At 35.7% G+C, this 13,260-nt stretch overlaps 1 protein-coding gene across 1 annotated transcript in view; it reads left to right on the top strand.

Annotated features, from left to right (window-relative positions):
* The window catches only part of DNAH5 (dynein axonemal heavy chain 5), a 107,344-nt gene that overhangs the window by 44,164 nt on the left and 49,920 nt on the right, over nt 1–13,260 (top strand). The window contains exons 32-42 of the mRNA XM_061994820.1: nt 633–789; nt 1,712–1,924; nt 2,691–2,915; nt 4,139–4,311; nt 5,302–5,480; nt 7,090–7,277; nt 7,855–8,049; nt 8,633–8,767; nt 9,672–9,779; nt 11,421–11,574; nt 12,773–12,919. Coding sequence (XP_061850804.1) covers nt 633–789; nt 1,712–1,924; nt 2,691–2,915; nt 4,139–4,311; nt 5,302–5,480; nt 7,090–7,277; nt 7,855–8,049; nt 8,633–8,767; nt 9,672–9,779; nt 11,421–11,574; nt 12,773–12,919 — 1,874 coding nt within the window. The remainder of the gene's footprint in view (nt 1–632; nt 790–1,711; nt 1,925–2,690; nt 2,916–4,138; nt 4,312–5,301; nt 5,481–7,089; nt 7,278–7,854; nt 8,050–8,632; nt 8,768–9,671; nt 9,780–11,420; nt 11,575–12,772; nt 12,920–13,260) is intronic.

Raw genomic sequence — 13,260 nt, 5'->3', positions numbered from 1 at the left:
AGACCACAATCTTGTGCAGATGGTTGTGAAACGTGTAACTAGGTAAAGGGCAATTGCTTGACAACTGTCTTGTGGACTTTACAAAGACCATGCTCTTTCTTAAAGAATTTGATTGAATGAGGAAACAAGCTAGCAGAATGATACAACATCTCCAAAGAAATTGCTAAGAACTCACTGATCTGTGTTTAATTTGTGACTAAGCTGTCTCTCACTGTCTCTGCTGAAACCAAAGTTTGTGGCAGCCTAAGTTCAATCCAGAAGGCAGTCTAGAGCTGCATGATCTATTTGGACTTTTCACAGATCTGGGAGAAATTTGGCATGAGACCCAAATAGCAAGTAACAGACATAATGTAAACCATTTTATTTAGCTTTCTTTTCTTTTCTTTTTACTGGGGCTTACATTATAGCAAATTGTAGAAACTTTCCATGAAATGATTTCTGATGCTAAAAGAGTTACATCAAAACAAGTGCTTAACACAGAGGTATGGTGGATAAGATTTGTTGTCATTGTCACTACTAAACCCCACAAAGATACATTGTGAGAAATTGTGTCTTTCAAGAGGAAAGGAGGAAAATATTAACCTAACTCACTTGCCATTTAACTCCCTGCCATCATTTTTTTAAAAATGTAGATACCTGGAGAAAAAACGCCTTCTATTTCCAAGATTCTTTTTTGTGTCAGATCCAGCTCTCTTAGAAATTCTTGGCCAGGCATCAGACTCTCACAATATACAGGCACATCTGCTGAATGTCTTTGACAACATTAAAACTGTCAGGTTCCATGCAAAGGTATGTACTTCCTGCACCTTGATGTTACATTAATAATACATGATACTTGCTAAATAAGAAATGTGTAGGACAATGTGTAGGACATAGAGCTGTTTTACCAAGCTCATCAACTATTTGATGCTGCATAGGCTTTCTTCATTTAAGATATAATTTTCAATCCTCATTTCTATAATAGGGAAACCCTATATCAAATAACAAATGAAACAGATATTTGCCCCAGTCCTTAGGTTTCTGAAAAAAACACCCAGGTACTGAACTTTCTTCTCTGGCTTAACATAGACTATCATCCTCTCAGATAAGCTTCTGATTCTTTATGAGCATATCTGTGTCTTAAGATGACCTGTATTCATACTTTTTCATTCATTTTTGGATTATGTGTAGCTAGTCTCTCACCCCTTTCTGGTTTATCCTTAATATTCCTACAAACATACTGACTTAAGAACAATTTCTTATAACCTTTAAAAGAACAGATGTCAACAAATGGGTTTTTTTCCCCTTGTATGTACATTCTTAGAAATTCATTACCTCCCTGTACATTTGAAATGTCTTTGATCACATTGCTTCACTTTTGTGTGTCCATTATTTCTGATTATAAGGCTATACATTTTCTTAGTATATCAACCCACCAGTAACAGGGGAAGGTTTCCTTTATTGTGATTGTAAAGTGTATGTTATCACTGAAATTAAGTGAAATTCAGAAACTGATGATGTATTGGTCTTTGTCTACTTGATCAGATGACAGTGTTATGTTTAAAGCCTTTCTGCACACCAAAAGTAAAGATTTAATTGTTGTTAAGAGATTGGTATAATGTATTAGTTACCTGAATAAGTTAAATGGAGTGATGATGGGGAAATGGGACAGCTATGGTAAAGGTAACAATAAATCTATAAACACAAAATGCTCTTGCTTTGCTTTTGTTAGATATATGATCGTATATTGTCGATTAGCTCACGAGAGGGTGAGACTGTAGAGCTGACTAGACCTGTAATGGCTGAAGGTAATGTGGAAGTTTGGCTCAATTCCCTGTTAAAGGAATCCCAACTGTCACTGCATCATATTATTCGTGAGGCAGCTGCACACATCCAGGAAACTAGTTTCCAGATGACTGAGTTTCTTTCTACTTATCCAGCCCAGGTAGTATTGATAAATCAGTGAAGAATGTTCACATTGATGTGTTTTTTTTCTTTCTTGCAATTAAAATTGTAACCAGTATCATAATTGGACAACTAACATTTAAATGTACCTAAATCACCTCACTCTTTTAAGTTACACTTTACATATCTGAAGCTAGAAGAAACTTACCCTCAAGTTCTTGTTCAAAAATACTGCTCAATGAAATAAATCAATGCAATGGAGCCAACACTGTTTCTTTACGAGTTTAACACTTGACAACTGAAGGAAAAGCAGTAGAATTATATGTTTATTTATATGTTCTGGAAAACATTATAAATTGCTGAAGATTTGGAGCTGAGGGGAAAGTATTTTCTTAGTAGAAGCTTTTTCACTTGTGATCAGGAATGTTGGAGAAAGAATAAATAATTTGTGAGTTATTGAAAAAAAGAATTGAAGCATTAATTATTCATTGATTAGATGTTAACTGTATTTTAAAAGTATATTAATTACATATAGTATTTATATATATCATAAATTATATTGAGCAGTTGTCTCAGCAGAGCACTGTAGGCAATATCCAGAAGATTGAAATGTAGACTTAATATGTGTTTATGAAAGAAGTAGGGCTACATAAAACAAATGCATGAGTTAAATGTACTCTGTGAGTACATGAAAAACTATATACAAATAATAACAGAATCTTTTTGTTAGTTTATCTGTGTCTGTGAATGTACACTTTAGGTGAAAAAGAAAAGATAACAAAGCCTATATTTTTATGTTTCCCAAGGTTGGGTTGTTAGGGATCCAAATGATTTGGACCAGAGACTCGGAAGAAGCTTTAACTAATGCCAGATACGATAGAAAAATTATGCGAAAGACAAACCAGTTTTTCCTGGATCTTCTAAACATGCTGATAGATATGACAACAAAAGACCTTAGCCCTGTTGAACGAGTGAAATATGAGACATTAATAACTATTCACGTGCATCAGAGGGACATTTTTGATGGTCTGGTAAGTAGTTGAAGTATTTACAGTGAGTTATAAACATAAAAGAATGTGAAAGGACAAGAAGAAAATATTACTACACCTATGAACTCTCTCTTAAGCTAAACATTTCATTATGTGTCCTGGCATATTGTAAAAATAGTGATGTTGCTTCAATCCATGTCTTGTTTTCCCTCAAGTAACTCTGTTTTTCCCACCCACAAGCAATAGCAGAACTTTACAATGCTTTGTGTTGGCCCACTTAAGCCAAATGCCTCTGTTGCATTATCACTTTGGCACTTCTTTTTTGTCATACATTGTGGTTCAAGTAATTGTAATTTTTCCGGACTATGCTGTGAGTTTCAAGGAATATAACAGAATAAGGTAGTACAAGAGAAAGTTTAAAGCTTGTTGAAGTTGTTCTCCCCTCTGTTCTAGTTTCAATAGCATACCTAATTATTACTTAAGGATTTATTTGTTCACTTTATACCTTCACACGCTGCCACAGGATAATAAAATTAGAAAAATTAAAGCATTTACTGCTTAAAAAAATTAAACTTCAAAGCTAGCATACCATTTTATCTATAGGAGGCTCTGGACACGACTGAAATTAAGCTGAGGAAAGAGTTACCGAGTTTTAACTCATTGCTGATAGGCAGGCACCTATCTTTTTATTGCAACAGTAACAGCAACAGTATGTAACAGGTTATATAATAATGTATGTATGTATACATCATTAATATGTATTAGCATCAGTAACCAGGTAACTGATGTAACCTGTTGTTTCTAGTTATAATCATCTTATGTAAAATATAATGGTTAGATATAACCTGCAGGACATCTTTTTAGATGCTGTTTTAATATTCAGTTGGTCAACTTTGAATTACTCTGAGCTCTTTTGAACTTCTTATCTAATACCTGTCTTGAAATATCTTTTTTGCTATTTTTCCTGTATTTTCATACAATTGTTATGGCTTGATTTAAATCAATTATTGCATTATGTGCTTCATATTCATAAGCAAAAATGGAGTAGTAGGGACAAGTAAAAGAAATGTCAGTTTTAACATGAATTGAACTACTTTTGTTTGAGGGTTAGGGATTGTTCATTTGTAAAAGCCTGGAATTCCTTTGCCTTAGTATGTGATTCAGAGACAATGCTGCTTTTGCAGTACTACTTAGATGAGATAACATAAATGCAAAAGAAAATGTTACCATGAATACCCCAGCTTCTTCCCCTCCTCTTTTTTTAGTGTTGTATGCATATCAAGAGCCCTACAGACTTTGAGTGGCTGAAACAGTGTAGATTTTATTTTAATGAAGACTCTGATAAAATGATTATTAAGATCACTGATGTGGGTTTCACATACCAGAATGAATTCTTGGGCTGTACTGACAGACTTGTCATAACACCTCTTACAGACAGGTAAAAAACTCTGATTTTATTGCTTTATTCATTGACACCAAATCTAGACTTTTATAAGATCAATATAGTAATCCATATTAGATGCAAATTAGGTTTCTGCAGAGTTTATCCTTCACAGTCTTATCAAAGTCAGTAATTTTACATTGAATACATGAATATTTCATAATTAGTACAGGCTAGTATAGCTGAGGAACAGATACATCCAACAGAAACACATAGAGAGATACAGGACAGAATTCAGTGTTTACAGGCAAACTAATAAAAACAACTAAGGAAGAATAAACAGGAAGTTTTACTCAACTGCAACAGGCTATAGATGTTTGATCTAGAAAAATCTTGAAAGGATTGCAGTCCTGCTAACGAAGAGGTCTAACTGGCATAACTCATAGAGTACTTTATAAGCTATCATTAGAAAAATAAGGACATTGGATGGTTTACTTGTTTGCTTGTTTTAAAATATCCATCAAATTCTAGAGCTTCTCTTTCAATATAATTGCTAGCTGGGATTTTGCTGCAGTACATGTAGAAGTTTCATTTATGAACATGAGATGCACTGTATGATCAAATTTTAAAGGCAGATAGAGAAAGGAAAGGTTAATTAATTGTCTTTCACAACTGTCGTCCATGTTATAACATAGTTCAGAACTCATTCAGGTAAAGTGATTCGGGATCTCAGCTAACCAAACAAGATTAGGCAGCATTTCTGTATCTGTTTTCTTCTGTTCTCGTGGTTGTTGATTATTGAGGATTATCTTTTCTTCCACTTTATGTATGAGGAGATTAACCTTAATATTACCTGCATCAGGGGCTGAATGAGGAGTTTTCCTGCTTTCTAATTTAAATCATAATTAGAGACATGTCAATTCAGCAGTTTCCTTGTCTCCTTAAAACAGATTTCTTTATGTAACACCCTTGACTAAGTTCATCTGGCACTATACAGGAAAGTGTGTGCTGCAGCCCATGAAATGATGATAGCCTGTTGCCTTTTAGATGTTACATCACTTTGGCTCAAGCTTTAGGCATGAACATGGGTGGAGCACCTGTAGGACCTGCGGGAACTGGAAAAACCGAAACCATTAAAGACATGGGACGGTGCCTCGGAAAATACGTAGTGGTCTTCAACTGTTCAGACCAGATGGATTTCCGAGGACTTGGGAGGATCTTCAAAGGTAAGATGTGAACCAAAGGTAAGATGTTGTGCAAAAGGATCTCACTGTATCCTGGAGTGCATTAAGCACAGTAAAACTAACTGGTCAAAATAAGTGATTGTCCCGCTATACTGAGTATTGAAGTGGCCTCACTTCAAGTACTGTCTGCAGTTTTGGGATCAACAATGTAAGAAGAGTAGAAAAACATTATAATGCATGCAAAGGAGAGCAACAAAGATGGTGAAAGAACTGGAGTTCATGACTTATGAGGAATGACTGAGTATACTATATTTGTTCAGTGAAGTGGTGCCCTCAATGCTTTATATGAATTTCTCATGAGAGGAAGTGGAAGGAAAGGTCTCACTTGATCTCTTCTCTCTAGTGTCTGATGGTAATACATGGCTTAAAGCTGCATCAGGGGAAGTTCAGGTTGGATATTAGGAAAATTTTCTCACTAAGAGTGTGGTAAAACACTGGAACAAGCTCCCCAAGTAAGTAGGGCCCCAAGCTTGTCAATGTTCAAGTAGTGTTTGGCCAACACTCTTAGATATATGGATTAACTTTTAGGTAGTCCTGTGTGGAGTCAGGAGTTGGACTAGATGATCCTCATGAGTCCTTTACAAGTCAGGATGTTTTGTGATGATATGATTTTATGGACTAAGTGAAAGTTACTACACTTAAGAGAACATAGGCCAACACATAATCAGCAGGTGGTTTTAATGTTTTAATAGTAGAAAAAAAATAGTATCTTGTTGTAAATGTAAAAGACATTTGCAGGACTATCACCAAGAAACAGAAGTGTCTGAAAACATAAGATAATTTATTAGAGGATACAGAGAGACACTTAAAATAATCAAGAATTGCCAGTACAAAAATCAAAAGCACTGAAATTTATTGCTGAATTGGTAGTATGTGTTGGATTCTGATTTCAGTGTTTTATCTCCTTTAAATGTCACAGTTCTTAACCATTGAACAAAGTGCATGAATAGCACTATGGATATATATATGTTAAAAACAATTGCCACAGGTCAGTTAAAGAAAATTGCCACAGGTCACTGGAGTTAGATGCAGGCAAAATCTTTTCTTTAAAGCACCTGAAATTGATAGCTGTTAGTCATGGCAGATGTTGAATTAAAGATCAAATAGAGGTCCTTGACTATTGTACTGTTCCATGTGACTGTGGTGATGATGGCTTTTTCTTAAAATTATTTTCCTCTATATATCTGAGGAAGAATGCAGTTCTGGCACAGACCGATCCCTAACTTTTTTCTACGTGAAAGCAACTCTATTGTACATTTTAATCTGTCCAACAAACTACTGACAACCCATCATATTTTCATAGATCCATTACACAGATTTTTTGGGGGGAATAAAGAGGAACAGGAAAACATTCGAGACACTAGGAGAAGGAATGGAAATTGAAGAATGTAATATTGCAGACAAGCTTGAGAACTTTTGGAACTTTGTGAATTCTAAGAATGAAATTCTTCTCCTTGTTCTTTTTCCAGCCCTCACAAATAAACCTATTTCTTTCCGTGGGGTAGATTAACCTGATCCCTGGCTTATGGATTGCACTAAAAAAGTGTTACCAGCATAATGGTTGGATGCTTAGCTGCTTTTCTCTTTGAAGGTCTTGCTCAGTCCGGCTCCTGGGGTTGCTTTGATGAATTCAATCGTATTGATTTACCAGTACTATCAGTGGCTGCACAGCAAATTGCAATTGTGTTGACGTGCAAGAAGGAATATAAAAAAAGCTTTATTTTTACTGATGGAGATAATGTGGAAATGAACCCAGAATTTGGCATCTTTCTTACTATGGTAGGTATTCTGTAATTTTCTAATATGCTGGTGATGATCATACAGTAATTGCTTCTAACCTGGTATGTTAAATGTACTTGGTAACTCTTACATCCCTCAGCTCTTAGAACTCACTGGTAGTTTGAGAACATCGAGCATCACTACAAAGACAGTTTACAAGTTCTTGTTTAAATGACATCAAGCACATGCAACTAACAACTGTAGCCAGCGTTCTAAATATAAGTCATCTCAATGTCAGACTTCTTCTGCATGCTGCATTGTGGTTCCCAGAGTATGGTTTTTTGTGACAAGTACAGAAATATGGCCATAGAGTTATAAATAGAAGTAGCCAGTGGAAAACAGGACCTGTAAGACAAATAAGGATATGAAGTTTTTAGGTGGAATACTTTTCGTACCTCATGGATGTAAGAGAGGCTAAAATGCTGTGGAAATATGGTGGTAAATCTGCAGGACAATTCCTTTCTACCTGTGATCTAAAGCAAAACCAGTATTTTTATCTAGCCAGATACACTTTCCTTTGCTGTTTCTTCTGTTTGTGCAAGGTGCAGCCAACTTCAAAACCTATTTGTCTCTCCAGAATCCAGGATATGCTGGACGGCAAGAGCTTCCCGAGAACTTGAAGATCAACTTCCGTTCAGTGGCTATGATGGTTCCCGATCGTCAAATCATAATTCGTGTCAAACTGGCTAGTTGTGGTTTCATTGCTAATGTTGTATTGGCAAGGAAATTCTTTACACTGTACAAGCTGTGTGAAGAACAACTGTCAAAGCAGGTGATTATTTTCATAGGAGGAAAAACTATTGAAGGGAAAAACTATATATGATGTCACAAATTATTAGCATCCTTGTGAAGAAAATGGAAAAGTTCATGTTCAATAAGTAAGCTAAATGACACTTTCAGTTTAGTTGTGCAACCCTCTGCTGTCCTGGGGGATTAACTCCTGCTACAGCTTACCTATACAAGACTGGGACTGTCATTCAGAAAACTACTTATTATCAAGATCTAGCTTTAACAAATGATGGTGACTGAGGCAAACAAAGGACTTATATATTGGTTAGTTTTATAGAGTGGATTGAGAAGCATTTAGTTTGTGCTGACTGTGCCAGTTTCCAAGGTCCACAGAGAATTCACAAGAATTATTTTGGTTCAAAGACTTGAGAATACATTTCTTTTTTTCTGTTGTGCCTTACAGTTTAACAGTTGGTAGCAGAGGTGGGGAATGAATGTCGGATGTTAGAAGGTATTTGTGTCACATGTACACTTGCCATACATAGCCGTATCTTAAATGATAAGTACGAATTGTTTCATCCTTGTTAACTCAGGGAAGACTTCCCCAGATTTTACATGTCTTCTAGGTGCATTATGATTTTGGCTTGCGGAATATCTTGTCAGTGCTACGTACATTAGGAGCAGCAAAAAGAGCAAATCCCAACGATACTGAATCTACCATTGTCATGCGTGTGCTGAGAGACATGAACCTGTCTAAACTAGTAAGTTTCAAGGGTCTGATGGAGTAAGCCGCACTTTGGAGATATGTGGAGTACTTTTTGGAAATGCATTTTAAATCTGTTAAGATGATCACTGGAAGACTGAATGTGGCCTTCAGACTGAAGCTAGCTTGGAAATGTTCCATTCTCTGGATAGTCTTGGGTACTGGTTTTGGTTGGGCTACAGTTAATTTTCCACGTATTGCCTTGTATGGGACTGGGAAAGGAGTGAACGAGGGACTGTGTGGCTCTTGGCTGCCTACCTGGCTCAAACAACAATCACCTTGAATTGTCCAGATTTTTTCTTACTTATTTCCCCTGACACTTATAGAGGTAAGTGACCAAATACAAGTCTATGCAGTAACCTCTTTAGAACCTTTGACCTAAAGTATCTTGTCTCTCTTTTGAAACAATCTGTTATTTATATTAGTGAGTACCATCTCATGTGTCTTAAATTGCTAACAAAAGTTCTTATATTTCTATGATATTTCACAGAATCATAGAATGGTAGGGGTTGGAAGAGGCCTCTAAAGATCATCCAGTCCAACCCCTCCCTGCTAAAGCAGATCCACCTAGATCAGGTCACACGGGTCTTTTCCATACCTTAAGCAAATAATTTACCATTTGTGTAAAAGTTATTACTCTAATCTACTTTAATAAATTCAGCCTTTATATTGGTGATTTATTTTCAATAACTTTTGATTATTTGAAGCATCATATGTTCTCCCTCTGCTGTGTCCTTTTCTAGAGTGTTTAGCACCTAGAGGCTTATTGTAGATGGCTCCTAATGTTTTCAAGTATTTCTTTAGCTGTGTAAGAGTTAGGGATTAGTTTTTAAGATCCTAGAAGAAATAAAATACATTTTAATCTGTGGGGCTTTCCCCTCTCCCTCCCCAATTTTCACTAGATTGATGAAGATGAACCGTTATTCCTGAGTCTAATCGAAGATCTGTTTCCAGATATCCAGCTTGATAAAGTAGATTATCCTGAACTGGAAGCTGCCATTGACAAACAGGTAATGTTTCTCTTAATCTGTGCTCTGTAGCATAACTGTCATGATGTGACATGTAAGAAAATTATTGGTGTTGAATATATATCCACTGGTAATAATATGTTTTACTTTTTGGAGAAAGAGTAAGCCTTTCCATAAATCTTTATCATTGGCATACTAGTATTAATCTTATTATTAAAGATGCCACTGAATTGTGGTTGTGGCATCCTGTAGTTTTCTTGTGAGTCATTTGTAGTAATGAGTTTGAAAAATGTGTATATATACAGCTGTCTTATGTGACCCAGGATTTAATATTTGCATCCAGTCTAACAATCAGACCATGATCTTGAGAAAAGACTTACCTAAAAATTATGTTTCCTCTAATTCATCTCCCACTGGAATATTTCAATAGGACCAAATTAAGAACATCAGTGTGATACAGAAGACTAATGATATATTCGTACTAAAATGATCACTGCTAGTAAACTATCCTCCAAAATGTCAATAATTCCTCATCTGTTTATCTAACAGTTAAATGGAGAAATAAAAACACTAAGAAAAAGTCAAAAAACCCTCAAAATTTAAAAAATTGGAAAAGAGAAGTACATTTTTGAAGAATTTGAGTATATGACTTCATTTACTTAAATTTAATATGACTACACACAAATAAAGAGATCTGCTTCTGACTTTCCTAACAAAGAAGAGTTGAATCATCAGCTAATGGTTATAAAACTGTTTTGCTTTCTGTAGTTTATACAGTTGGCCTTAAAAAAGACTCACAAATGAAGCTTTTATTAGGAGAAACTATGGAGAACTTGAATCTTTTAAATTCTTTAAATGCTTTAAATTCTCATTTTCTAATAAATTAAAAAGAGGTCTTAGTAACACAGTCTTCATAACCCTACTGTCAGTGATCTGTGAAGCCACACATAGTGCCAACCATTTTAACAACAAAGCACTATCACTTGCTTTTAAGTAAGGTATAATGTCAGACTGTACTGAAGCAGTGATGGAAACAAGAAGAGCTTTAGGCACTGTAGTTACCTTATGTGAAATAAAATGTGTCAAAAGTTCAGATCCAGAGATCTTGATGCCTTTTTAGTGCCATGACAGCATTTGGAGATTTTGTTAGCTTGTTCTGGCATATTTTTCTTCTGTTGCTAAAACTTAAAATCTTGATAAACCAGAAATGGTAGGCTGTCTTGTTTGTCTTGGAAGGGAATCAAGATTTTATTGGATGAAGCTCTTTGCTGTGTTTTCAGAGCTGTAATGACTTGATGCAATGAAAACAGCTAGGTTAGGACAGAATCAAGTTCAAGAGGCCTATTTTTTGTTAGGTAAGAAAGGCAGAAGTTGAGAAAATATCATAATGAAGAAATAGTCATTAGTTGAAGTGTTTTGCTATGATTATATCTTGTGGTGGGTTGATCCCAGCTGGCAACTAACTTAACACCCAGTCACTTGCTTACTTTCCCCCAGTGGGTTGGGGAAGAGATTCAGAAGAGGAAAAGAGGAAAAAAAAAATCTCATGGGTCTTGATTGAGACAATTAGATGAAAAAAAGGAAAAAGAAGTGATGCAAAAGCAATCACCACCAGCAAACTGATGTCCAGCCTGTCTCTGAGGAATGGCTACTCTGGAAAAACTTCTGGTTTTCTATCTACAGGTGGAAGAAGCTGGACTTGTTTGTCATCCTCCTTGGAAATTGAAAGTTATCCAACTTTTTGAAACCCAGAGAGTAAGGCATGGATTGATGACACTAGGACCTAGTGGTGCAGGAAAAACAGCTTGCATCCACACTTTAATGAAAGCCATGACAGGTGTGTGAGTATTTATATTGTAAACTTAAAACCACATTCTTTCTTCACAGAAAGCCTCAGTTACCTCACTGTGCTTCACATACTGCTGAAAGAATCAGTTTTTGTGCTGTGATACTAATTATTGTGGTAGTATCTTTTAAAAGCTTAAAAATATCTGACAATCAAAATAATATATTGCATATGGTGTTTTCCATGTTATTACACTTATATCAGAAGGTCTTATTCTAGAAACATTGAGAAAGAGGAGTACCATTTGAGTAGACAGCTTGGACAAGTGATTAAAGCATCTCTCAGGTTTGGCTGAGGTAATGCTGTGAATTTCCCCTAGTCATAAGTATTTAGTCCTTTTTTTTAAACAAAATTCACAAGAAAGTGTTTATATCTGCAGCATAAAATAACTAGTATCATTTATGACTGCTGGGAGATGGTTCCTGGTTTATTCAGTATAAAGTCTTCAAGGATATTCATTTTGTGTCCTGGCTGGACACTTGAGGAGTCTGTGTTTTTGTCCTCTGTGTTTCTAAGCCAAATTATTGGTGTAAGAACTTCTGTTTGATCTTAACTAAAAGAAGAGCTCATAACTGGGGGAGGAAAACCATCTCTTTTGAGGTAAGCTTGTGTCTCATAAACTTCAGTAGACTGCTTATGCAATTTTAGAGAGATGGCTATTTTCCATAGACAAAGAAAAAATGATCTCATCCATGCAGTACTTTAGTGTGGTTAAGAAACACTGTAAGCTCTACACTGCACTTTAAATGAATGTTTCATTTAGGGAAAAAAAAGCAGAAAGAAGAAATAGCTGCATTTATACTATTATCCTATATTTCTGTAGCACTGAGATGTGAACTACTACAAAGATAAAGCCGCCACAATACTTCTTTCAAGCTGACATAACCTCATGAAATGTAAAGCTATGTGATTTGCCAGATTTCGATCTTATTACTGGCTCCTGATTAAGTTGTAATATTGTTTTTTCTAAAGATGCCTGGCATAACACTATTTTCAGTATAAAACCAAAACATGATCCCATGCTAGCTACTATGAAGAGAACTCTCCTCCATCCAAAGCTGGTACAATGCACAACTTCTTTTAATGGTGAATGCATACAAACCATACATTTGAGTGTAACGATTTTGAATTATTTCAGTTCTCTGCCTGAAAAGAAATACCAAAACTAACTGATGATCTGCCTTCACAGATTGTGGACAGCCACATCGTGAAATGAGAATGAATCCTAAAGCTATAACTGCTCCTCAAATGTTTGGTCGTCTTGATGTGGCAACAAATGATTGGACAGATGGGATATTTTCGACACTCTGGAGGAAAACTTTAAGAGCCAAGAAAGGTATAATGAAAACAATTCCCTCTAAAAGAAAACAAGTTGCAGGACATTTCTCTAAAGCACATTAACAGACTTTTTTATTTTTACACTTACATGGAACCATTGGAATATTGGTGCAAGAACTTCTGTGTATTGTATAGTCTCTGTTCTAAATGCTTTGTGTTCAAACTTTGTAGTATAGCAAATGCTGTTTCACTGAATTTGCTGATCCTTCTCTTTCAAATGATAGGCCCTTGTATAGAAGAAATGTGGAAGGTAAGGGTCAGTTCCCCAAACACTGGCATACTATGAAAAATGTGATGCTCTTAGGATTTCTGCTTGGTCTCCACTTTCCATACCAGAAG

The sequence above is a fragment of the Colius striatus genome, chromosome 4, assembly GCF_028858725.1.
Source record: "Colius striatus isolate bColStr4 chromosome 4, bColStr4.1.hap1, whole genome shotgun sequence".
Taxonomy (NCBI): Eukaryota; Metazoa; Chordata; class Aves; order Coliiformes; family Coliidae; genus Colius; species Colius striatus.
Note: the sequence above shows the minus strand (reverse complement) of the source record. Positions and strands in the feature narration are given on the sequence as shown.